The sequence below is a fragment of the Pongo abelii genome, chromosome 11 (assembly GCF_028885655.2).
Source record: "Pongo abelii isolate AG06213 chromosome 11, NHGRI_mPonAbe1-v2.0_pri, whole genome shotgun sequence".
Lineage (NCBI taxonomy): Eukaryota > Metazoa > Chordata > Mammalia > Primates > Hominidae > Pongo > Pongo abelii.
This window is the reverse complement of record NC_071996.2, coordinates 93,864,991-93,892,738: the sequence shown is the minus strand read 5'-3', so window position 1 is coordinate 93,892,738 and position 27,748 is coordinate 93,864,991. Positions and strand designations below refer to the sequence as shown.

General features: G+C 33.9%; 1 protein-coding gene across 4 annotated transcripts in view; it reads right to left on the bottom strand.

Moving 5' to 3' along the window:
* The window catches only part of GLS (glutaminase), an 86,179-nt gene that overhangs the window by 35,135 nt on the left and 23,296 nt on the right, over window positions 1-27,748 (bottom strand). For 3 of the 4 annotated variants that reach the window (XM_002812679.6, XM_009237922.4, XM_009237921.3), the window contains exons 6-12: window positions 25,258-25,421; window positions 19,978-20,036; window positions 9,221-9,253; window positions 9,074-9,132; window positions 6,293-6,359; window positions 5,686-5,736; window positions 2,805-2,981 (exon numbers count right to left, since the gene is read on the bottom strand). In XM_002812679.6, the coding sequence (XP_002812725.1) occupies window positions 2,805-2,981; window positions 5,686-5,736; window positions 6,293-6,359; window positions 9,074-9,132; window positions 9,221-9,253; window positions 19,978-20,036; window positions 25,258-25,421 (610 nt within the window). Of the gene's footprint in view, window positions 1-2,804; window positions 2,982-5,685; window positions 5,737-6,292; window positions 6,360-9,073; window positions 9,133-9,220; window positions 9,254-10,038; window positions 10,073-19,977; window positions 20,037-25,257; window positions 25,422-27,748 lie in introns of those variants that run through there. The other variant, XM_054546107.2, reaches the window with a different exon arrangement.

Here is a 27,748-nt window from a genome sequence, read left to right as displayed (position 1 = left end):
TTGGAGGCTAGGCTGGGTAACATAGGGAGATCTCATCTCTACAAAAAATAGCGAGACATGGAGGTGCACAACAGTAGTCACAGCTACTCTGGAGGATGATGTGGGAGGATTACATGACCTTAGGAGGTCAAGGCTACAGTGAGCCATGATGGCACCACTGCACTCCAGCCTGGATGACAGAGCAAGATCCGGTTTCAAAAAAAACAAAAAAACAAAAACAAATTGAGAAATTGGTTTAAAAATTAAAAATTATCTCCTGACCTCGTGATCCACCCGCCTCAGCCTCCCAAAGTGCGCACCTGTAGTCCCAACTACTCAGGAGGCTGAGGCAGGAGAAAGGTGAACCCGGGAGGCAGAGCTCACAATCAGCTGGGATCACACCACTGCATTCCAGCCTGGGGAACAGAGTGAGACTCCCTCTCAAAAAAAAAAAAAAAATTATATATACATACCATAGAATTTCAACATTAAAAATATTGTAGATAAATTTTTATCAACATGTTTATAAATAAAGTTATAAGGCCGGGTGCAGTGGCTCATGCCTGTAATCCCAGCACTTTGGGAGGCCAAGGTAGGCAGATCACCTGAGGTCAGAGTTCGAGACCACCCTGGGCAACATGGCGAAACTCCATCTCCACAAAAAATACAAAACTTAGCCGCGTGTGGTGGCAGGCACCTGTAATCCCAGCTACTCGGGAGGCTGAGGCAGGAGAATCGCTTGAACCTGGGAGGCAGAGGTTGCAGTGAGCCAAGATCACACCACTTGCACTCCAGCCTGGGTGATGAAGCAAGACTCCATCTCAAAAAAAAAAAAAAAAGTTATGAAACAGTTTGGGATAGATATGAATATAGAAAAATTGTTTAAAGATATACTCTAAGGAATTATAGCAGTTACATCTGAATTGTGAGGCTATGGATGCTTTTATTCTTCCTGACGATATTTTCTAATTGTTCTAAAATAAACATATTGTTTTTAAATATAGCGAATTATTTTTAAAAAATATTTTACAACTAGAAAACAATAAAAGGTTATATATTCTTAAAATATTTTCTAAAATGGTAATTTAAATTACTCCCCCTCAAAAAATTTAAGTTACATTAGCAAAACTTGACAAATGATAAAAAAACAAAATTAATGTCATTAGAGCAGTGTTCATTAATTGCTTACTAACATTCAGTCAGTAAGTACCTCTGGATAGGAGAATCACTTGAACCCAGGAGGTGGAGGTTGCAGTGAGCTGAGATCACGCCACTGCACTCCAGCCTGGGCGACAGAGTGAGACTCCGTCTCAAAATAAATACATAAATAAACAAACAAAAATAAAAGAAGTATACCAATAAAGTACTTTTACACAAAACTAAACAAAACAAGCAGACAAAAAAAAAAAAAAAAACCTGAATTGGATCTACAAATTTATAGGAAATACAAGGGAGAATGGAACAGAGGTAATCAGCAATGTAGAGACAGTGGAAAACTGTACAGATTAAATGACCCAGTTTTTCCAACCAAAAATAACAAGAAAAAAAGAGAGACAGGTCAAAAGAAGACCAATAGATTTAAAAAAAAAAAAAAGGAGACACAACCCAATCATAATGTATGTGCCTCATTTGTATCCTAAGTCAAACAAACTATAAAATAATATAATAGGCCGGGTGCAAAGGCTCACGCCTGTAATCCCAGCAATTTGGGAGGCTGAGGCAGGTGGATTACTTGAGGTCAGGAGTTCGAGAACAGCCTGGCCAACATGGCAAAACCCCGTCTCTACTAAAAATACAAAAATTAGCCGGGTGCAGTGGCAGGCGCCTGTAATCCCAGCTACTCGGGAGGCTGAGGCAGGAGAATCGCTGGAACTCAGGAGGCAGAGGTTGCATTGAGCCGAGATCGTGCCACTGCACTCCAGCCTGGGCAACAAAGTGAAACTCTGTCTCAAAAAAAAAAAAAAAGAAAGAAAAAGAAATAATAATTTACAAGATAATCCAGGAAATCTGAACACTGACTACATATTTTGATATTCAATTTAATATTGATATTAATAATATTAAAGTTTTGATATGTAATATTTAATTTGTATATGTAAAAACTGTATTACTGTTATGTTTTGTTAAGGGTCCTTATTTAGAATTACATACTGAAATATGACAAGGATACGGGAAACAGATGCACATACAGATGAAACAAGATTGGTAATATATTCATAATTATTGAAGCTGAGTGATGGATAACATTAAATGTATCTCTCTCTCTCTCATTTTACATGTTTGAAAATTTCCAAAATAAAAAAAGCTTTTAGAAGGGCATTATGACTTGACATGAGCAGAATGAAATAAGAAAAGTCTATATACTTTACAAGTGGCAAATGCACAACAGAGCTTAAAGCAGTACATTTTTGGTAAGTTTTAACTTTAATATACTTTTAGTCCTTAAAACATCTATGGCTGTAACCAAAGACGTGAAACATCACGTCTTTGCAATCTTTCTGAACTTAGAGAATTCTTAAGATACATAATCATCATAATGCTAAACATTAACAACTAAAAGTAAAGAAAGACTACACCTTGTACACCGGATTGGCCTTAAAAGCAGAAGGGATGAGGTTCTATAAATCAAACTTCCAAGTTCTTAAGAATATCTGGTAGACCTTATCTCTATTCCTTACTAATCTTGTAACAAATTAACCTTGAAAACAAGCCTCTCTCTCAAAAATTAATATACAGCTTTAGAAGCAAAGTTCAAACTGCATTTTTAAAAGAACCAGTTCAGACTAGTTTCTTGCCAGAGAAAATAAGATTAAACAATTACTTACATGGAAAGCAAACTGCCCTGAGAAGTCATACATGCCACAGGAATGCATCAAACTCAATGTATTTCGAACTGCTTCAGGGCTCAGTACTCTTTCACCAGTAATTGGGCAGAAACCACCATTAGCCAGTGTCGCAGCCATCACACTGGCTGATTCACAAGTCACTTCAATGGAGCACAGCTAACACAAAGAAAAAGCAGAATTCTCATATTACTTTTAATATTACTGTTCACTTCTAAGATAATCTATTTTATTTGGTATTTCATACAGATCTGAAATATTTCTTCCAAAGAGATTAATATAAACTTGAGAACATTCTGAAGATTTTAATTGGCCAAAGTCCTACCCCTTTTAAGATTTATCCTGATTTGGCCAAAGATACTCAGTCTTTTAACGGCAGAACTAGACTAGGAAGTGCCAGCCTCTAAACAGTAAGATTTGTTATTATCCCATGTGATATTCAAATTTGCTTAAATATTAATACTTTCTGTGGAATACACAAGCATAATTACTTTTAACTCAACAGAAAAAAAAAGAGCCATGAAATATTTTTAAGATAAAGCACCATACATGAAGATTATGATAGTGTCTACATGAGAAATCACCATTTTAGAAAAAAATGCTAAAGTCCCTGACATTTCACCCATAACAAAGTTCAGTATCCCCATCTATATGGTAACAGTTGCAAAGGACAAAGGGGAAGAAAAATATAAAGCAGATCTGTCTCAGATGCTCTGTAAGCCTAAACCAAAATGTTATCCTTTAGACCATTTATTAATATTTATTTGATATTTACTATGGGTGCTAAATACACCCTCTAAGATGAAATTTTTGCATTTAAATACAATCAAAATAATGAAAATAGTTCACTGTACCAAACCCAAATTTACCCGTAAAATGAAAATAAATTTTTCCACATTTTATTTTTAGCTAATAGTAAGCAAAATTGGGATGAGATGGAGTCAAAAAAGAAAGTGGATAGGAGAAGAATGGGTTCTCAACTTGTAAATTTTCCTCAGCCATACTCCAAGATCTACAGGAGGCACAAAGGGGTTTGGAAATAGCAAGGAGGAAAACTAAGTACAGTGAATTAGAACATTGTGTGTTTAACTTTAACTAGATTGCCTATTTATATAAAAAATCTCTTCCCTATTTCCCAAAAACGACAGAATCGACTTACAATACTGCCCCAGATAGCAAAGATTTGTGATAAGGTCGACTTATTCATGCAAGGCTTTCTGAATTCCAATGATCATTTCCTAATTTATACTTAACATTAATTGGAATTTTGTTTGTCATAAGGCAGCACATTCTTAATTTGCCAAATGCCAACATGGGTACTCTCCTGCTAATCTCAATGGCCGTTCAATTTGATGCAGCCCTTCTCCAAAAAAGTCAGTACCACTTCTATGGCCGTTTCTTGATTTTTGCCATGAAGTATAGAAATGTCACATTATAGTAGATTCCATAACAGCCAAATTTAAATATGTATTCCAAAGGAAAAGAAACTTATGGAAAATATTCATACAGACCAGGGGAGAAAAAAAAAGGCTAGTTTCAAAGGAATTTCACATATCATCTCATGTTATCTTCCACATAATATGGCAAGGCAGGTGAGGCATATACTACAGATAAGTAAACTAGGGATCAGTAACTAAAATTAGGTCACATGGCTAATAAGTGGCTAGGCTAGACCTTAAATTTTATATTGATGGTCTGGATTCCCAATTTACGGTTTTTCACATTGGGTAGGTGAAAAAGCTGCAACCTGGACATCTATCAAAATCTAACTCATTATCAACCTCCCTTATATATTCTCTAAGATTACTGAAAGGTTAAAATTAAGGAATCTTTAATAGTAAAGACAGGCAAATGTAAGGTGAACTAGAAATTAACAATAATGTAGCCTCCTATGTGGCTTCACATTACAGCCCCATCAGTGGCACCAACTGTGTTAAATCTGTAAGAATCAATTGAGCTGAAAATGTGGGTGAGAGAAGAGATCTCCAGGAAGGCTATTCTAAACTGAGTTCTATACCACAGCCCATTGTGCGTAACATGGTCCCTCTCGCTCAACCCCACCCCCTCAATATTGAGAGCTACTCTAACTTAGAAGAAAGCCCGACATATGACACTGCAGAAATGAACTAGCACAGTTAAGCCAGGATAGAGTAGTAACAAAGAAATTACAAGATACCAAGTCAACTAAGACACTGACACTTTTAAATGCTGAATAAGAGCCCTCTGATTTAAAAAAAAAAAAAAAAAAAGTTTTTCCCAAACAAAATGTTAAAAGCTACGAAAAATTTAGAGCTCAGTTTATAATTAAGAGTGCCAATTTCTGGGAGTGTTCATTATTTTTGACAATTCTTAAATATGTTTACAGAAAAAACTGTCCCTATTACATTTTGAGGCATGAATTTTTAGGCAACTTGGACATGAGACTGCCTTTTATGAACACATTTTTGAAAGCCGATGGAAAATGTATTTTCTCGTGGCCTAGGACCAAGATTTCTGAGACATCTATATTTTGCATAATGTAACACATCCATTTATTTGAGACGGAGTCTCACTGTGTTGCCAGGCTGGAATGCAGTGGCGCGATCTCGGCTCACTGCAACCTCGGCCTTCCAGGTTCAAGCGATTCTCCTGCCTCAGCCTCCCGAGTAGCTGGGACTACAGGCACACACTACCACACCCGACTAATTTTTGTATTTTTAGTAGAGATGGGGTTTCACCATGTTGGCCAGGATGGTCTCCATCTCTTGACCTCATGATCCGCCCGCTCTGGCCTCCCAAAGTGCTGGGATTACAGGCGTGAGCCACCACACCCAGCCAACACATCCATTTATATTTATATATGTGATTTACATAATTAAATTACCTGGAAGTAGAAGTCTAATATACCAACCATGTCTGTGCCTTCTGGAAAACACTAAAAAAATAGAAAGGCAATTAAAAATTCAGGCACACCGGAATGCACATAAGTAGAGAAATACATGAAAAATTTCAAATGTACACAAGTGTTTCATTTTAATTAATAAAATAGCATGTAACTTCTAAAAGAGTATAAACATGAAATAAAAAAGCAAAATTTTATCACATCATGTAAGTTTTTAGATACTAGTTTAACTGACAATGATAAAATGGTTCTTGATTTACAAATCGTTACTAGACCAGCCACTTAAAAAAATCAAGAGTAGTTAACACTAATCGTGCATTATGCTTTTGAAAAAACAGACTAAACCTCAAACAAAACTTCTATTAATAAATAAAATTAGTCAAATATTTAAATACTGCCAGATACAAATCAATTTAATAATAACATTAACAATTTGGTAACACTGACTCACGAGCACTCTGCAAAAACTTCTGCACCTTAAATAGTAATAGGTAGTTGCTTAAAGGCTATTGTTGAATTCTTAGCATACATCTTCATGTATTTTATTAAATGAAAGAATAATTTGAAATAGAAACAGAAATTTTAAAACCTTCTTTTCTTTTAAGTAATATCCTATTGCAAAATTTCGATCTCCACTTTCTCTTTCAGACTGAAACCTGGAAGAAGAAAAAAAAACATTTGCTCTATGTACTTTCTTTAAAAGTGTGATTGTTCATAATTTCATTTGTATAGCAATGTACAGCATAAAGAACACTGAACTAAGATTCAGGACTACAGAGTTCCAATCAATTCTGTCAATAGGCTATTTGTGTGACTTTGGACAAGTCATTTAAGTGGTAATTCTTTCAATCTTCATTTTCTTGGCTATAAAATGACTGAAATGAATTCAGGCCCTTTCTAGTCTTCATATTTTGTAAACAAAAATGCTCATTTTAAAATTCTCAAATCTTCTACCATTAAAATGCACTGAAAAACTGCAGAATCCTCTGGCTACCCAAAAGTACAATAAGAGTCCATTTTAATTAACATAATCAGGGAACTTGACATAATCATGGAACTTTCACTGAGAGTGGGAAACACAAAATGGATCTTGCAAGACTCAATGGACTAATAGATTTCAGGGTGAGGCCTAGGCACTGGCAAATTCCATGCAACATGAACGGTTAGAAAAATATATAGACAGGGCTCCACTGAAGAATGGCAAATATTCTGATGTAACTGGGAAATGGCACATGGAGAAGAGTAAGAAAACATCAAACAAACAAAGGAGACTGGGACCAAATTACCAAAACCAATAGATGCCGAATAATGTGATAGTTCCTGACTACCCACAAAACAAAAGCCTGAGGGCTTACAAACAAGTTACCTAATCAGATCTACATTTTAGAAAGATAACTCTGACATCAGTTTGAAAAAGGGGAAAAAGTGATGACTGATCTATTAAGAGAATACTGTAATGAGAGCTACAAAAGCCTGAATTTAGGCAGCTGTGATAGGAATGGAAGGAGAGGTATGATCAAACATGCAAGTAGTTGGATAATCTTCTAACCTGATGAGAAAAAGGAGAGGCAGAGTCAAGACTAATACAAAGCCTGAATTTCTAACATAGCCTGAGAGGATAATAATATTAACTGATAAAGGGATCTATCTCTAGAGCAAAGAGCAGTTTGGAAAGAAAGAGAATGAGTTTTGATTTAGACAGATTTAATTTGCAGTATATTTGAGAATTGCCCTACAAGTCTAAAAGGGCTGCTGATATTAGAGGAACTGTGGTTAATGTTCTTTATATCACTGAGGTGGACAGCCCCTTCTAATTGTACATTTTAACATTTCAAATTCTTATCAATTTGCCGTACTTTTAAAAAAAACATCAACATAGTTTAGGTAAATGACTAACTAGTCAGCAATTATCACAGTGACTGACACATAGTTCTTCAACACTATCTCAAGTGCCTATTATCCGCCAGATAACAGGGATACAGAAATGAACTGGAAGACACAACATTCCATCTAGGTCTTAAGGAGGACAGAGTCTAATGGTGGTTATGGGGCAAAGAGAGACATGTAATAAGTTTGATAAAATATGGTAATAGGAGAGCACAGAAAAGAGGCAAGTTGAGATTCATGGAATACTTCCTGGAAAAGATACTTAAGCTGATGAATTAATGTTGGGAAGGCACGCAACCTGAAAATGTTTACCCCTGAAATGCAAAGCAGGAAGTGCAAAATAAGAATAAAATAGTAGTATACGTGCTAAAACTGTTTAACATAATAATATTACAATAATGTTTAACATAATAATGTTTCTAATGACAAGGAACCAGACAAATACAAAATGGGAAACATCCACTATACGGCCTGCTGCCTGTTTTTATAAAGTTTTTTATAACAGCCTCATATTGTCTATGGCTGCTTTTCTACTAAACAGCAGAACTGAGAAGTTACAACACAGACCGTATGGTACACAAGCTTAAAATATTTACTGTCTGGTCCTTCAAAGAAAAGGTCAGCAACCCCTGGTCTATAAAACAAGCAGCCTGCACTCTTTAAAAATAAAAGCCATTTAATAAAATTTGTTAAAGCAAGGATCTAGAGCACAGGGACTGTTCTAAGTAAAGAGACAGAACAGACATTGTAATAAATACAATGTAAGAACCTTGATTTGTTCCTGAATCTAAAAAATAATAATAAAAGTTGTAAGACATTTGGGGAAGAGATGGGGACATTTACATATTGATTAATGTCATGATATTTTAAAATTAACGTTAATGTTCTTACATGTGTTAATGGTATTGTGGTTATGTAGGAGAATGTCCTTATTCTTAGACTGTACGTGCTTTCTTACCTAAGGGTGAAGTATCATGACGTCTACAACTTAATTTGAAATGGTTTAGGGAAAAAAATCTATGTACATATATATTTACGTATTTGTGTTTAGAGGTATACATACATATTTTTAATCTATCTAAAGAGACAGAGGTTGAGAAAAAGCAAGTAAGACAAAATATTAGAAAATATAAGTAAAAGATTCCAGATATTTATTTTTTCAACTTTTCTGTAGACTCACAAATTTTAAAATAAAAAGTTGGGGTAAAAATCCAGATAGCCTGGAACAGAAATAGAAGGGAGGTAAGACAGGTATAAAAGCAAAGATAAAACTGAATAAGCACCAGTAATTTGAGATAAACTTGGGGTCTCTTCTGATTGTATGATTACCTATAAGAAATTTGTCAAAACGATTTAAAGTATTTTTAAGTGTTTCTGTCAGGTAATTTAGAAATCGTTCATTTCCCTCTAATGAGAAGAGAGCGGATCAATTCTAAATACAGTGTGTGTTTTTAAGTAACAAAACAGTATTTAAAACACTTACGTTGCATTACTGAATCCAACATATTCATTACCAGCCATCTTATTCAAAAACTGCATGACCTATAAACCAAAATTAGGGAATATTAGTAATCAAAAAACAAATATATAGAGAATGTGGCATGAAAACTGAATGACACGTTACACTTACATAGTCAAATTTTTCAGCATTATTTACTCCTTGCTGCAAAAAAATAAGAGACATAAATACGTTAATATAGGTACCACTACAGTTAAGTTTCAAGCCAATATCAAAATTTCAAAGCTACTATTATAATATACTGCATTAGTATTTTTAAATCTAGGAAATAGTTCTAAAGTAATTTAACATTGATATAAACTTTTTTACATATTATTTAATACCCATATATTGAGAATGCATTAGAATTACAAAGGGAATGCTTTATTTTAAGTATATCTTTACCCAACCCAAAGTTACAGAACTGTGAATACAAGTTACCATGAATTCCCTTATCTTTCATGACAGCAAATAATTTGCTAAAGTGTGTTATTTATTTAATCTTATATTTTAAAAAACTTAAAATAAAGTTTCACCCTTCGAAAAGAATTAAGTATATATAAAATATTTCAATTAAGAACAATTAAGAACAATTAAGGATTGTTCTTAATCCTTAAACTAATATTAGAGTTAGAAAAATGAGTTATGCTGCAAAACTAATCTTTTATAATTCCAGTATATGCAAACATTCTGGTTACATTTTACTACTGTAGAGAAAGCTGTATTCTTAATAGCTCTCACTTGTTATAATAATACTTGAACTAAAAAAAATTATATTTCACAGTCTCTAAAAAATTAGCTTCTGTTGTATTTAGCATTATGCCAATTCAGAATATGGAAGATGTATTGTTTCATCACTTTCATTTCTGACATATTATCTACTGCAAATGTCAATAGGAAAAATCTATGTAACGTAGATCAGTTCAAGTAGCCAAATGGTTTCATTTTACCTCGGCGAAGTTTACAAAGCAGTAAGTTGTAGATCTGAAATCAAACGTATTAATTGGTGATATGCACCCAAAAGAAACAATACATCTCTAATTTCTAAAATAGGCTTAAAATAAAATAATTTGACAACTAAAGTTTTTAAAACATATTTTCTTTTACTTTACCCTCAAAAAACCCAAAACATTGTACTTTAAAATATTGTGGGAGGAAAACCTGTACCAGAGAATTATTTAATTGAATAAAGCCAGGTTCATTCTTTACAAGAGGATTGGAGTGTGGCTGACAATATGTGAAAACCTACAAATCCACTTATTTAAGAAAGATGTGCAATCACATATATACAATCAGTAGCTGGAAGGAACACCATACTATTTCATCAAAATTAGACATTAACAAAACTTCAACAAGATTAAGGATAATTTAGTTAGAGCCATATTGTAATCACTATCTATGTATTTTCTCTAAAATATCCTTTTGACATAATTTTTTCTTTCCTTATAATATACCATAAATCAAAATGTAGAAATGTAACTCCAAAGCTGTTCAATGAAAAATAATTAAAAGAAGAAATTACCAACTTCATTGAACTGTTGCAGTTGTCAAAATATTCCATAGATCCTAATGCTGTAAAATATGTAACAACATTTAAACCACAAAAACCTTTGTAACCTTAGAAAAAGCACAAAAAAACAACTCTTTTGGAAATGGATGTCAACATTTGCATTGGGATGTCATATGGATAATTACTGGTTAAACAATCAATGTAAAATAAACAAGTTACGTTGAACTTTCATTCTGTGACCTAAACTGTACCCTATAAAACTCTTACAAGTTTTCTTCATTGGGCTGTCATGTTTAATACACAAAAATAAAAACCATTCAACTCTAGACTATGGTCACGTAATTGGTCTATTTTGTGACTTACTAAATTAAAGCACAATTAAGTTTTGCTCTTACGTTGTTTTTAAGAAACAACTGGTATTTACCAATGTCTAGCATTATACAGTATAACATTTTGGGTACTCAACATTCTCTAGACAGATTATGTAAATAGAGCAAAACAAAATACAGGCATACCTCATTTTATTGAGCTTCACTTCATTGTGTTTCACAGATAGTGCATTTTTTAAGAAATTGAAGATTTGTGATAACTCTGCATCAAGTAAGTCTACTGGCACCATTTTTCCAACAGTATGTGTTCATTTTGTGTCTCTGTGTCACATTTTGATAATTATTATTAGATGTCTTATGGGGATCTGTGATCAGTCATTTTTGTTCTTACTATTACACTTGTTTTGGGGTGCCACAAGCCATGTCCATATAAGATGGCAAACAACCTATAAATGTTGTATATGTTCTGACTGCTTCACTGATTGTCCATTCCCATCTCTCTCCCTCTCCTTGGGGCCCCCTATTCCCTGAGACACAACAATATTGAAAACAGGCCAATTAATAACCCTACTATGGCCTCTAAATGTTCAAGTGAAAGGAAGAGTTGTATATCTCTCACTTTTAAAAAGCTAGAATGATTATTAAGCTTAGTAAGAAAGGCATGTTGAAAGCCAAAACAGACCAAAAGTTGAGCCTCTTGCACCAAAGTTAGCCAAGTTGTAAATACAAAGTTTCCTTTGCATTTCTTGAAGTTCTTGAAGGAAATTAAAAATGGAACTTCAGTGAACACACAAATGATGGAAAGCAAAACAGCATAACCAATAACATGGAGAAAGTTTGTGCGGTCTAGATAAAAAAAAAATCAAACTAGCTACAACTTCCCTTAGGCCAAGGCCTAATTCAGAACAAGGCCCTAACTCTCTTCAATTCTATAAAGGCTGAGGGAGTTGAGGAAGCTGCGGAAAAGGGTTTGCAGCTAGCAGAGGTTGATTCATGAGGTTTAAGGAAAGAAGCCATTTCCATAACATAAAAGTACAAGGTGAAACAATGGCAAGGGCTGATGCAGAAGGTGCAGCAAGTTATCCAGAAGATCTACCTAACTTCAGTGATGAAGGTGACTACACTAACAACAGATTTTAAATGTAGATGAAACAGCCTTTTATTGAAAGATGACATCTACAACTTTCATAGCCAAAGAGAAGTTAATGTCTAGTTTCAGAGGACAGCCTGACCTGTTAGGGGCTAAGGCAGCTTGTAACCTTAAGTTGAAGCCAATGCTCATTCATCGTTCCAAAAATCCTAGAGTCCTTAAGAATTATGCTAAATCTACCCTGCCTGGGCTTATAACAAGCCTAGATAACACCGTGTCGGTTTACAACCTTGTTTACTGAATATTTTAAGCCCACTGTTGAAACCTACGGCTCAAAAAAAGATTTTGTTTTTTAATAGAGATGGGAGTCTCACTATATTGAGCAGACTGGTTTGAACTCCTGGGCTCAATCAAGCAATCCTCTTACCTCAACCTCCCAAAGTGCTGAGATTACAGGTGTGAGCCACCATGACCAGCCAGAAAAAAAAATATTTCTTTCAAAATACTACTGTTCACTAACAACACACCTGGTCACCCAAGAGTTCTGATGGAGACGTACAAGGAGCATAATGTTTTCAAGCCTGCTAACACAACATCCATTCTGCAGCCCATGGATCAAGGAGTAATTTCAACTTTCAAGTCTTACTATTTAAGAAACACAGTTCATAAGGCAATAGCTGCAATAATAATGATTTGTCTAATGGATCCGGGCAAAGTAAACTGAAAATCTGGAAAAGATTCACCATTCTAAATGTCACTAAGAACTTTCATGATCATAGGTGGTCGAAATATCAACATTAACAGGAGTTCAAATGAAGTTGATTCCAATCCTCACGGATGACTGAGGGGTCCAAGTGGAGGAAGTAACTACACGTGTGATGGAAATATCAAGAGAACTAGAATTAAAAGTAGAGCCTGAAGATATGACTGCATTGCTGCAATCTCATGATAAAACTTGAACGGAGGAGTTGCTTCTCATGAGTGAACTAAGAAAGTGGTTTCTTGAGATGAAAACTACTTCTGGTAAAGATGCTCTGAAGATCATTGAAATACAACAAAGGATTTAGAACATTCCATAAACTTAGTTCATAAAGCAGTGGCAGGGTTTTGGAGGATTGACTCCAATTTTTAAAGAAGTTCTACTCTGAGTAAAATGCTGTCAAACAGCATTGCATGTTACAGAGAAATCTTTCATAAAAGTAAGAGTCAATTGATGTGGAAACTTCATTGTTGTCTTATTTTAAGAAATTGCCACAGCCACCCCAATCTTCAGCAACCACCACCATTATCAGTCAGTAGTCATCAACGTCAAGACAAGACCTTCCACCAGCAAAAAGATTAGAACTCACTGAAGGCTCAAATGATCCTTAGCATTTCTTACCTATAAAATATTTTTTAATTAAGGTATTCAGTTTTTTTTAGATGCAATACTACTGCACACTTACTATAGTATAAACACAACTTTTGTATGCATTGGTTAACGAAAAAATTGGTATGACTTGCTTTTTTGCAATCTTCACTTTAGTTAGATGATCTGCAATATCTGAGGTATGCCTGTATTGAATAATTGCATTGACTAAAGAATGTTTCTCCCCATACTTCCCCATTTAAATGTAAAGGCATTTGATTATTGTTTGTTCATATTATTTTCCCTGGAAATGGCATTTAACTTAAGTCAATAAACTATAACTGCTTGAGTATCTCTTGGAAAGACTTCATGTACCCCAAGGATAGATGAGATCTAATAATCATTAACATGTCATATTAATTCTGAAAAAGTTACAGTAAAAAGTTTATTTGCAAAGCTCTTAGGAAAAGCACATGCCTACATATACAAAAGAGAGTAAACCACCCCCAATGCAAAATCAAAACTAAAAATGATAAAAATCCATTATCTTCATCATTATGGAGTAGTGGGGTGAGTTGGGTGGAGAAACAGATGTTAACAAAAATAAAAGCTAGGCATGCATAAATGAGAGCTGGTCATACTCGTCTATTTTATATATGTTTGAATTTTTTCACAATAAAAAATTAAAGGAAAAATATTTATTTGCTAATAATTTCCCATACTAATTTGTAAGATTTTCCTTTTGAGTATTTTTCTTTCCCATTTGAAACAGTAATTGATTTTTAGTTCATATATCAGTGGATATCTTCTATTGCTAGAATGAACTCAGGACTAATTCTCTTCCTATTTTTAATTTTTACAGAGGTGTGAATTGAAAAACTTTGCTTATAATAGATAAGTAGATTGAAATTTTAAAAGTTTTATTATAGCAATGTTACTCAGTTCTTTATATGCCTCCAGCTCATTACATGCCAAAAGTCATACAGTACTCTACCCTCAAAAATTATGCTAATGCTCCTATTGACTGACAACTTAAGATTCTCTTTCGATTTTGTTGAAACCAAAGAACTAGAAACAACCTAGTATATAACAGGACTTATTACCAGTCATTACAATGGTTCACACCCTTAATAACACTGACTCTAATATTTTAAAATGTCCCCTTTTGCTGGTGGGCTGAGGTTTTTACAACCAGAAGCAGTGCACTGTACTAAAATTTGAAAGACATGAGAACTATGTCTTTCTTTTGGAAAACAGGAGGACACTTGGACTAAAAGGCAGATTAATTTTTTAAAAGGCGCATATAGAAACAGATTTTGAAACTGACTTATCTTAAAACTATCAATGCCCCTTTATTCCTTGGAAAGAATTCCAAGTATGGAATCCAAAGATATATTTATCCCAGTTTGAGGATCACTGTACAAACATTATTAGATACTGTATTATTTTTGAAAAAGCTATAATCATTTGTAGTAAATACAGTAGAAACATTTTTAAAATTAACCAAATTGGAAGAAATATACTTATCAAAATTTCTAATCCACTCACCAAATGATTTTTAAAAAGCAAACCCATATGGGTTGTTTGAAAAGGGTAATCAGATCCTGATACTAGAAAATTATACAAATTTAGGCTGGGCGCGGTGGCTCACGTCTGTAATCCCAGCACTTTGGGAGGCTGAGGCAGGCAGATCATGAGGTCAGGAGATCGAGACCATCCTGGCTAACACGGTGAAACCCTGTCTCTACTAAAAATACACACACACACAAAAATTAGCCAGGCACAGTGGCGGGCGCCTGTAGTCCCAGCTACTCGGGAGGCTGAGGCAGGAGAATGGCGCGAACCTGGGAGGCGGAACTGCACTCCAGCCTGGGTGACGAGCGAGACTCCGTCTCAAAAGAAAAAAAAAAAGTAAATTATACAAATTTTTCTGTAAATATGCCTGTCAAGTTACAGAATTTACATTCCTTTGAAGAATACTGTATGAATGAAAATTTGATAAAGAGGCACTGAGTTTTAACATTATCTATTTAAAAATTAATGTAACTATATTGCAATGTTTTATACAGTTTTTACAACATATTTATGAATTGATTCATGTATTATACTTTATAACACAGGTGAAAAACACTGTTAACAAGAACATCTGCCGATAAATTTAGTAATAAAATGGCTCATTTAAAATCAATGCATCAGAGTTATTTTGTAAGTATCGCACTTGATTCCATTCATAAAGTATGGAGGTGCAAGGCAATTAAAAATTAGAGATCATAGAGGAAAAAGGCAAAAAGAGGTAACTAAAGACGATTTTATGAAATATTCTTAATTTAGTCTTACGACAGAAAATGGTTTAAAGCTAAAGAGTATTAGGAAAATAAAAAATAAGACACTCCAGGTAAAAAAGAATGTTTTTCTAGATCTAGTATTTTCATAGATCAACCCTAAAAATAAAGTAACAGAACAATTTTCAGTTGACAATAAATGCTCTACCTTTCATTAAAAAAAAAAAACTAAAGCATAAACTGATATAAACAAGAAGTAAATAAACCAATATAATCCTGTCTTCTGAATGTTGCCAGTCCAAGGCATCATGCATTACTCTGTGAGTCACAAACCACTTTAAAAACCTGTCTTATAAGCATGCCTAACAGGTTATTGCTAACATAACCAAATTGAACATTACATATACATTAACTAAGCTTGTCTTGATTTTCAATGAGTATGATTACAAATTGTTTAAAGAGAAAGAAAAAAAAACCCTAATTTTTAAAATTCAAAAATACTTTTGATTAAAAAGAAAATTGAGCTTCTTTAAATGACAAAAACTGGAAACTACCACTAGAATGAGGCATGCCAAGTAGAGTGGCTAACGCCTGTCATCCCAGTATTCTGGGAGGCCAAACTGGGAGGATCACTTTAGGCCAGGAGTTCGGGACCAGCCTGGGCAACACGGCAACACCCTATCTTTATAAAGAATTAGCCCTGCATGGTGGCATGTGCCTGTGGTCTCAGCTACTCTGGAGCCTGAGGTGGCAGGATCACTTGAGCATGGGAGTTTGAGGCTGCAGTGGGCTATGACTGTACCACTGCACTTAGACTGGGCAACAGAGAGAGACCTTGTCTCTAAAAAACAAAAAACAAAAAACTCTGAGAGGTAAAAACATAGAAGACAGTATAACTTTTACTATTTCTAACATGAAAAAGCATTAAGTGTGGCAATTATTTTGCAGTATGTTGTCCTCATTTTCCTATCCTAACCCTTAAGTTATCACCAGATCTTAACTTTTAAACTAAAACTACGTGAAATTTTTACCAGTGAAAAGAAAACAAATATGTAAGGACACTGCTACGTCATATAAAAATAACTGTTTCTTTCAAATTTATTTTTATTCTTTCCTTTTAATCAAGAATCACACATTATCACAATCCGAAATAAAACAGATTACAACAAAAAGTATTCCTTTAAAGTTAGTAGCTACCACAGAGAAAAAGAGAGGAAGTATAGTACCCTTATGATTTTTAAAAATTATGTGCATTTTAAGTATAAAATTACATTTGTTTTTAAAAAGGTATTTACCTATATAGCTTTGTTTAAAATTTTAAATATTGGAGTTTTCCTATAAGCTTAGTAGTTAAGAATTTATGCAACAGGCTCCTTCTGTCCAAATTCTCCTTTTTTCCACAATCTGCTAATCCTTTTGAACATTTGCTCTGCCTCTTCCCCCATTTCCTGAGGATCACCACCAATCCTACAAGGAAAAAATATCAATACTACAAAATTATGAAATCAAGAGTCTTACTAAAGACTCTACTTAATTTTGGGGTGGGGGGAGTAACATGAAGAAAATGATTTTAATGGCACCATGATAAATTCCTGAATTTTGAAAGAAAAAAAAATCACAAATAGCCTTAAGGTCATCAATTAAAAGAACTAAAAACAGAATTCACCTCTAGTAGCCATGGTGAAATATCCGTGGCTTTGGGTACTCATATGCAAGCATCTTGGAAAAGGGCCTGTTTCTTTACTGACTAATGTCCAAAGAATGACTACATAACACTTGCTATCAAATAAGATACAACTTTTAAACCAATAAATTGTTATCGTTTGAACCAGTTCAAATTAAGAAAACAGTACTTCCGCATTTGGGGCAATATAACTATGCTAATTAAAATTAAAGATGTCATCAAGAGAAATGGCAAACACCTACGTTAAATATGGCAGAGTGAATTGCAATGAACAGCACACTGAGTATCGGGAGATTTGGTTCAAGTCCAATTCTGCTGCTGTTACAACCTTGCCAGGTTCTCAGTTTCCTCCGTTATATAAAGTAAGAGAACTGGGTTTGACAATTTTTAAGCCCTTTTGGCTATGGTTTTATTACCTAAATTTCAAACCAATACCAATTTATAAATATTACGTGATCATACAATTTGCAGAGATCACATTATAGATATTTATATGAATTTAGTCCTTTCCCTAAAAGATCCTAAGAAAAATATTACATATTCTGGGGCATTCAATTTTACATAGGGTTATATAAGGCTTTGTTCTCCAAGATTTGTATGAACTTCATTAAAAAAAAAAAAAAAAGCACTTGTGAAACACATGCTAAAAACAAAACAAAAACTCAGGAGAAAGTGACCTTAAACATAAACCATATCCTGAAGCCTCATTTCCAACTCTGCCTGTAAATTTAAATTTTTATGAAAATCACTGATCAAATCTGTAGGTACAAGATGACTCAATTAAATTTTTGCACTGTTGAACACTGAACCACACTTTTGTTGTATGTATCTTTTAACTTTGTTTATAATCACTCATACTAAAATTGTAGCTCAATGTATAGTTTATGGCTCATGACTAAACATGGCAAGTGAAACTAATGAAATGATAGTGTGATATGATAACCAGACATGCAATTCCCATATGCTGCATTTCGGTGTAGTCTGTTAAATCCATGAATCATTAAATGAAAGATTAACTGTGTGCAGTGAAGGAAGTCTTCTATTAATTATTTACATAAGCCCTTTTGAGACTATGCGTAGTGCATGTTAATCTCTCTCCAGTTTAAAAGTTCTTAAACTAGGACCCATGGATCAGCCTCGAAGAGTAGTGAACACCTGGAAGTTTATGTAAAATTATGGTATGTGGATATTTTTCTGGGAAGAAACAAGTTTGGTGTTTTTTTCATCAAGCATTAACACATACATTATAGTAACTTTCCTTATTTCTACTTTAAGTTACTTGTTCAAATCTAAGCAATTATTAATGAGGCTTTTCTCTCATCACAGCATTTACTGAATTTTCTTATAAGGACCCATTTACTTTTGCATATCCCATACTACAAAGTAAGCTACCTAAAGGTAGGACTGTGCCTTGCAAATAATCGCATTTTCAAGTTTCTTTCACCTCAAATTGACAGCTTTCTCCATATCCTATTACAATTAGTTACATTTTAAAAACACTTGGCTATAACATCTACTTCATTAGAGTTATACGAATTAAATGGGCCAATACTTTCAAAGAATTTGCCTTGAAGTAACAAGTAAACATACAGATTCTTAAGATACCAGCCTTCTATTTTAAAAGCTTTTTCTCACAGATATAAAACTCTTAAAAGTTAAGAAAGGCTTTCTAGTATACAAGTTAGATGAAATTTTGTGAACTGGGCCAAGGGTATCATTTATACTCAAATATCCTTCATGTAACCAGGGTACCTCATCCACAGTAATGCCTTTACAAAGCCATGTAGTTATGCTTTCCTCTAACTTGGAATAGATAGGCACAGATTTACCAAACAAGTATACAAATGTTCCAAACATAAATAAAATTTATTTAAATATAAATAAAATTTATAATTAGAAATTAAAAATCTGAAACATCTAAAATCATGTGACAGATTTAAAAATCTATCACACAAGAACCATTTTCAAATACTTATTTTAAAACACTAGATCTTCCAATTATTAAGGCAAACCAAACACTAAAAAAAAAAAAAAAAACTCTTACAATGCAAATTTCAAAGCATAAGAAAATATAACTCAATAACTGGAATAAGCCCTATTTAATTATTTTAATTATGGCATGATTTAAGTAAAACCAAATGAAACAAGTTCCAATAAAAATTGTGCTCATGAGAGTATCAAAGACTTGAGAATATTTGAGGGTAAATGTACTTTGTCTTCAGTACCAGAACATTTGTTCCCACATATACTAATAACAAATATACAGTAAAATGCCTTTAATTCTATTTATAACTGTTCATTCTGGAAGAACCAAAAGGAAACGAAAGGAAAAATATCAAAACTTAAAAAAAAAAAAAAAAAAAAGCCTCTATGCCTTTCTTCAGCAGACTTTAAATATCCGGATCTTCAAGTCAAGAGTAAATAACTGTTGGAATTTACGAGTCATCTGTTTTAATTTTGCCTTGAAATGACTACATCATTTATTTTGAAATAAAGATCCTAACACTATACCATAAGACAAATTTCTTAACACCAAGAGAAAATTTTTCATAATTCTACATAAATAATCCCAGATTCATCTTTATGCCTTAGCTATTAAAAAAAAAAAAGGTTTTACTAGGTTAAAATGAAACATCAACATTTTACCTTTATTAGTGAAGTCACAACAATTGCTCCAGCATTTACCATAGGATTATGTGGTTTATCTGTAAAATATAAAAGCAATACCATTATTTCAAATACTTAAACGCTTGAGTAATATTACTATACTAAAAATAACCTTGGAAAAAGCACAGCTAATGTAAACTCAATTTTGCTTTTTTCTAAGTGCTTTATTTTTATCTTTATATACAAACACATACACAGAAGGATTTCAAAACACAAAGAAGTGATTTACATAGAATAATAAAATTGTAAGGGATTTTTTTTTTTAAGAGCCAAAGTTTCAGACTGTCGCCCAGGCTGAAGTGCAGTGGCACAATCATGGCTCACTGAAGCCTTGACCTCCCAGGCTTAAGTGATCCTCCAGCCTCAGACTCCGAAGAAGTTGGGAACACAGGCACATACCACACCTGGCTAATGTTTTATTTTCTGTAGAGACAGGATCTCCCTATGTTGCCCAGGCTGGACTCAAACTCCAGGACTCAAGCAATCCTCCCGCCTTGGCCTCCCAAAGTGCTGGGATTATAGGCATGAGCCACCATGCACAGCCTATAGGGGGTATTTTTAGGCTTTCTATATTTCCTGACAATAAAGGTACATTTGTATTTCTTACATAATTTTAAAGTTACTTAAAACTTTACATTAATCCAAACTCTTATTTCTTCTCCTAATTCTTACAATAAATAAGAATTTCAAAACTCAACTGATTATATTCTCATTCACTGCAGGACACAAACGCCAAAAATAAAACTCTTGCGGACAGTGAAAACATCTATTTACAAGCGAACCTCAACGTCTTAATTTATCTACCTGGTGTTTACCAGAAGTGGGGGAGGGGGCAGAAGGGGCTGCCAGATGTTGGTCAAAGGATACATAATTTCAGTTACACAGGGGGAGTAAGTTCAAGAGATCTATTTTATAACATGATGTAGTTAATAACAAGTATTATATGTACTTGAAAATTGTTAAGAAAGCATACTTTGTCTTCTCATTACAAATAAATATATGAAGTAATGTATGTTACTTTGATTTAGCCATTCCACAATGCATATATATCTCAAATCACTATGTTGTATACCATATACACAATTTTTATCTGTCAATTATAAATAAATAAATAAAAAGAAAAAATCCTACATTTTGGGTGTATTCATAATGCCAAGTTCCAAAAGTTAAAATAAAATCTTTGTGTTATATCTGATTATTACAATCAAGATTTGCCTATTCCAAATTATACTAAGAGAAGTTTGCTTTCTCTGAGACCACACAAAATGAGAACACTTGCTGTCCCAGAAGATAGGACTATGTGGCATGAGGGGGCCAAAACCTAAAAATGTTTCAAATATTATCCACCCGAAAAGCCCATGCAGAGAGAAAAGCAGAATTTAGAAATCACATTGTGTTAAATTACTTTATACTTTTATTTGTACGGATGTTCATTATCTGTCATTTCAGAGCTTTTGACATTATCAGGCTTAGACTTTACAGTCCTAGAAGGCTGCTAATCTATGTATTCCAAATGGTATCACATAAATGTGAGTATTAAATATTTTCCAAGTGATAAATACCTGCAAATGCTACATAAACTATACTCAAGATGTCTTAAAGAACACTAAATCATTTTAAGGCATGACAGCCCAATTTTCAGATGTATGTAATTGCTCATTCTGCCTTTAGCTCAAAAGCCAGACATCTGAACATCTGGAAATCCGCCAGAGAGAATGTAACACAACACAAGCCTAACTGCAGTATAAAACCTCGGCCTAAGACCTATGACTGTGAAATTTTCTTGCTTCCCTGCTCTGTCTTAAGATAAGATGGAGTTGATGGGTTTAATTTAGAATTTTTAATTTAAAAATATTTATGAATGGCAGAAATAACCTACAACACTAATAAAGGCTATCATTTAAAGTAACAAAATATCAGAGCGTGTTATACTGACAAAATGGACATGGATGACATCTGAAATTTATGAACATGTTTTAAACTATAATGCAAAAAAAAGATCAATTTTAACAAGTATTTATTTTCCCCAAAGGCAATAAAATACACAGCATTCCTTCATATTATATCAAAAGAAGCTTTTCAAGCTGCTAAGCAGACGAACCTTACAAGGGTTTTGTTCACAGGTGAGGCTGAGTCAAAGTTTGCTAATACATATACTAAAGAACGAAAAATATTAAAAAGGGTTTCCAATTTAATTTGAATATTTATATTTTCGGTATTATATTGGAATTTTACAGTGCCAAGTAAAAACTGGAGTTAAGGAAACTCAATTATCTGACATTACACACGTTTACAATATATTCTCTAGATATAGAGAAAATATTCTCTATCTGGTTGGGATCTATATGGTTGCGAAGAATGTGCAGTGCCCATTGAGGATGGTTGGAAAAAATGTGCAGTGCCCTCTCACATTCTTCCCAGCCATCCAAAATTCATCCTATCAATTCAGTCCTGTCATCCTCATGTAAATTAACTCAACTCCTCTTCTTTCTCAATCCTCCACACATATAATCAGCACTTACATTTTGGCACCTGTCAATTACATACTTGTAAGATAATACAACTAACAGTATTCAATGCTTAAGTACGTCTTCTCCCATTATGTATTAGAAATATGTAATTGTCTTCTGTATCCTGTAGTCAGAAAAGTAATTCCAAGAACCAAGGCCCATGTACCCTCCAGAGCTGTTAACAACACAGACAAGGAAAGCTATATAAATAATTTGTTGATTAACCTGATCACTGTAAGGTAGAAAAAGAAGACTTCCCTGGGAGATGGTAGTTTGCAAAACTGACATCTCCATAAAGTAATTTGTTTGCTCACTTACAATGATAAAAAATATCAGCCACCTCCTACCAAAACTTTCTATGCTGCAAACATCTTAAAACTACTGTTACTGCCGGGTGTGGTGGCTCACGCCTGTAATCCCAGCACTTTGGGAGGCCGAGGCAGACAGATCACCTGAGGTTGGGAGTTCGTGACCAGCCTGACCAACATGGAGAAACCCCGTCTCTACTGAAAATACAAAATTAGCCGGGGTGGTGGCACATGCCTGTAATCCCAGCTACTCGGGAGGCTGAGGCAGGAGAATCACTTGAACCCGGGAGGCGGAGGTTGCGGTGAGCCGAGATCACCCCATTGCACTCCAGCCTGGGCAATAAGAGCGGAACTCCGTCTCAAAAAAAAAAACTACTGTTATTAAAAACTACTGCCGGGCACAGTGCCTCAAGCCTGTAATCCCAGCACTTTGGGAGGCCGAGGCAGGCAGATCACGAGGTCAGGAGATCGAGACCATCCTGGCTAACATGGTGAAACCCCATCTCTACTAAAAATACAAAAAATTAGCCGGGCGTGCTGGCGGGCGCCTGTAGTCCCAGCTACTCGCTGATGCAGGGGAATGGCATGAACCCGGGAGGCGGAGCTTGCAGTAAGCTGAGATCACGCCACTGCACTCCAGCCCGGGGGACAGAGCCAGACACCGTCTCAAAAAAAAAAAAACTACTACAATTTGTCTATAAACTATATCCCTATTAGTCTTAATAAATCATCACAGTCTTATAAAGCTGGTATAACATGAATATTTTTTTAAATTTATTATTTTAGATATACACATATATACATACACACACAAAAAGTGTATGGTTTCACCAAAAATCTACCCTTGCAATTTTAAATATGAACGAGATCTTCAAATTGTTTTTGCTGGGGCTAAACTAAATCAGGACTCAAGAGCACAGGCTCTAATCAGAATTCAGGAAGGTATAACATAGTAAAGCCTGTATTTACCGTAACTTTCAAGACTCATGGTGTTGGCTCAGGCTTAGAAAACGTCTATGAATATCGAGGCAAAATCTCTTGTTAAACTTTATGTTTTATTCTTATTATAAACAATTCTAAATCCCTGATTTCTCATTTTTTCTTATATAGAATACAGTATCAATAATTCATGATTTCTAAAACCATAAATATACATGGCAAAAAATTCATTACTTATACTGTTAATTTCATTTGCTCCAAGCCTGTTTTATTTTTTTTGTTTCTGAAATCCTCTAAACTTTCAAATTACTATATTTGTTTTCTTTTTCTTAAATATCTCCCTCAAAATCAATCAATTCACTAGACATGTCTATTCTCCTTTGCTGTTCATGGAAAAGTATTAAATTTTTCTTTTAAAATATTTGGTATTTTTAGAATAACAGTATTCTTTCAATATTAAATCTAGATGTCAATGAGCTTAGTAAATAAAGTGCTTCTGCATATGATGTCCTTATTGAAGTTGTTAATTTACGGTAATGTCCATAAAATCATATGTAGCATCAGAATAAAAAGGTTATGGTAAAATGGGAAAGAAAATGTAATTGCTCTCAAAATAAATAGGATGAGAAGCATAAGAAAATACCAGGCTTATGACTTCATCTTACAAACTAATAAAATAATGAGTATAAGGCACATTTCATTTTTTATACAGCAGAAAGAAAAAAGTACAAAAGTGTATCTCTCACAGCCATTACTACAAACTTCGCTCTCACTTTCTTCAATTCTATATCTTAACTCATCAATCAGAAACACAGCATATGCTTAAAAGATTAAAAAACAGAAACCAAACCATGGGACTAGTTTAACTTAGTTTGCATTCAGCTAAATGATGTTTAGACTTAAAATCTCTATCAGATCAAACTAACTACTTTTGTCCCCCCCTTTTCTTTTAAATTTCTGTAAAGTAGTAAGATTTGTTAACCAAGCATTAAACACAAAGCCTTTCTTTCAAATGTTTTAATGTTATAAGGATAAAAAGTAAAAACACTCACTGAAAAATAATAATCCTCACTATCTCAACCAGGGCCACAATAAAACTTTCAACTACTATATACAATATAATAGAATAATATATGAACACCCATGCACCTATCATTTAGCTGCAATAATTACCAACATATAGTAATAATCATACCCAGCACTACCAGCTGCCTTAATTAAATTATCTTAAAGCAAATCTCAGGTATTTTGAGATTTCACTATATTTCCCTAAAGGTGGTTATGAAGAGAGAAGTTCATGTTCTCCCTAGCCCACTTCCCAGTGGTATGAGATGCCTATAATAATCATTTTTAAAAGTAAGTGATAAAACTCTCTCAATGGATTATATAGAAATCACATGACAAATACTTATAATTTTAATCAAAAAATGTTTAAAATGACTTAGATTTACATAGGAAAATGAGACATTTCTTTTTTCAACCAATGTTTATGTAATTCTTACCATCTTCATTCAAAAATAGTTTGTTGAATCTTAGTCCACTCGGCTCTTTTCCAACATATCGATGCACATACTCAGTTCCAAGATCATTAACAGCAATGGCATATTTCAAAGGTTTTACACAGGACTGAAGACAGAAGGGAACTTTGGTATCTCCAGTAGAATGCCTATTTAAAAGGAGATTTTTAAAAAATAACATCAACTGGGAAAACAATGTAACTGCATAGTTGGAATTATTCTTTTTACATGTTAACAATTCCAACAAAAATTTTCCCCTAATTCAACCACAAGTTTATGTCAAAATTACAGAATAAATTTAAGTACAGTCATCCTTTGATATCTGTGGGAGGTGGATTCCAGGAATCCCTGTGATACCAAACTCCATGGACACTCAAGTCCCTTATATACAATGATATAGTATTTGCATATAACCTACACACATCTTCCCATGTGTAAATCATCTCTAGATTACTTATAATACCAAATACAATGTAAATGTCATATAAATAGCTGTACTGTATTATTTAGGGAATAATGACAAGAAAAAAACGTCTGTACATGTTTACTACAGCCACAACTATCCATCTTTTTTGGCTCAAATATTTTCGATCTGTGGTTGGTGGAATCCATAGGTGCAGACCCCATGGACACAGAATTGACCTATGTTTATTTTAAGAGAAATACTGTGAAAAAAAGCAAAAGCATGAAAGTATTCACGTAACAGAATAATGGTTTTAAGTAGATAATAAACATGTAATGTGGAAATCTTCCTCTGAGGGCAAAAGAGTAAGAGCACGCTCCTCCTTACTCCCACGTGCATTCAATCACATAAAATAAACTAGCCCTTTTAGAAATTATTCACCTTTTTTTTCAACTCATAGCTGTAAGCTGTGACTAAACCATGGTTAAAAAGTTAAACAGAGCTCAGTTTAGATTCAATACTATTCTCTGGGACCCTGTCTACAAATGCCTCATCTTACAAGCCACATCCACTCACAATCCTGGGCCCCATTAAAAGAAAAAGCATCCAGTTTTATAAACCTGACAGAGCTGGCACTAAGTTCAGTAGGCAGTCATCATTACCATGGAGATAAATAACAGAGCAAAAAGAAAGCTTTGTATTACCACCAAACTGAGAAGTACATGAAGTACAGAAAAGATTTGGGAATGAAAAAGTTCTGGCCAACCCAATTATAAAGTAAGCTTCACAAAGGCAGAGATCTTTGATTTACTTACTGATATATCCCAGGTTCCCTGAACAATATCCCAACACATCACAAGCATTCCTTCATAGTGAAAGTCATTCATAATGAAACTGGGCACTATATTAATAACCACCCGAAGCAGAGGGTGACAGAGACATCAGAGGTCAAACAGGAACGCATACCCACCTCACTTCTGAGTGTATTATAGAATATAAATACATATGTATAAATACCAAAAGAATCTTTTTCCTATCAAATTTATTCATGTGTAACTATAACCTTAAACTATATAGTTATACTATATAAGATTATAACTTCAAACTTGACAATCATTCTAAAAAATGATTAGGAACTTGTCTTATTACCTTTGGATTTAAAAATACATATGTTCTAGTTCTGAAGTCAACTTTCTGAATTCTCTAGATAAAAAAACTAAGACATAGAGAAGTTTAAGAAGAGAAAAATCATATTCAATATTACATGATAATAATTTCCCTCAAATTCAAAGACTTCCATTACTTGATAAACTATTTCCTAAAATGCAAAAACAGGAATACCATTCCCTACTGGAATTTGCTTCATGGGATAAAGCCACCATGCCTTTTCATTTCATTGTGTCCCTTCATAGCACACAACATTTAATTCAACACATGGTGACTGCTCAGTACATTTTACAGACCCAAATGAGGATAAACGCATATAATAATGAAAGAAAAAATAGACTAGAAGTTAAGAGACCTAGGTGTTCATTTCACCTTTGCCAATATCATGTCAACTATGGGCCTCAGATTCCTTACTTTCAAAATGAATGGGCTAACCCATATATTTTTTACTGTAAGTACTTGAGGATAATTAGTAAAAAAAATTAAAATCACCTAAAACGAAGGTCCTTACAAGTCACAAATTTTTGGCTGGGGGCAGGGGCTCATGCCTGTAATCCCAGCACTTTGGGATGCCAAGGCAGGAAGATCACTTGAGGCCAAGAGTTCAAAACTAGCCTGGGCAACATAAAAGATCAAATTTTCATAAAAGGAAAAAAAGTTTTTAATTGCAACATTATCTTGAAAAGTAAAATCTAAAATTACTAGGCTAAATGGCTTTTAGTAGTTTTAACAAAATTTAGGTAAAATTACAACTCTGATATAAACTTTTCAAGCTGTGTTCACTTACAAGTTGTACATCTTATGTAAGTTATATTTTGATAAAACAGAAATACTTTAATAAAACAACAAAAAACAAAGGAATATATCTCTGAGCTACGTCTTTAAATGAGTGAAAAAAGAATACTG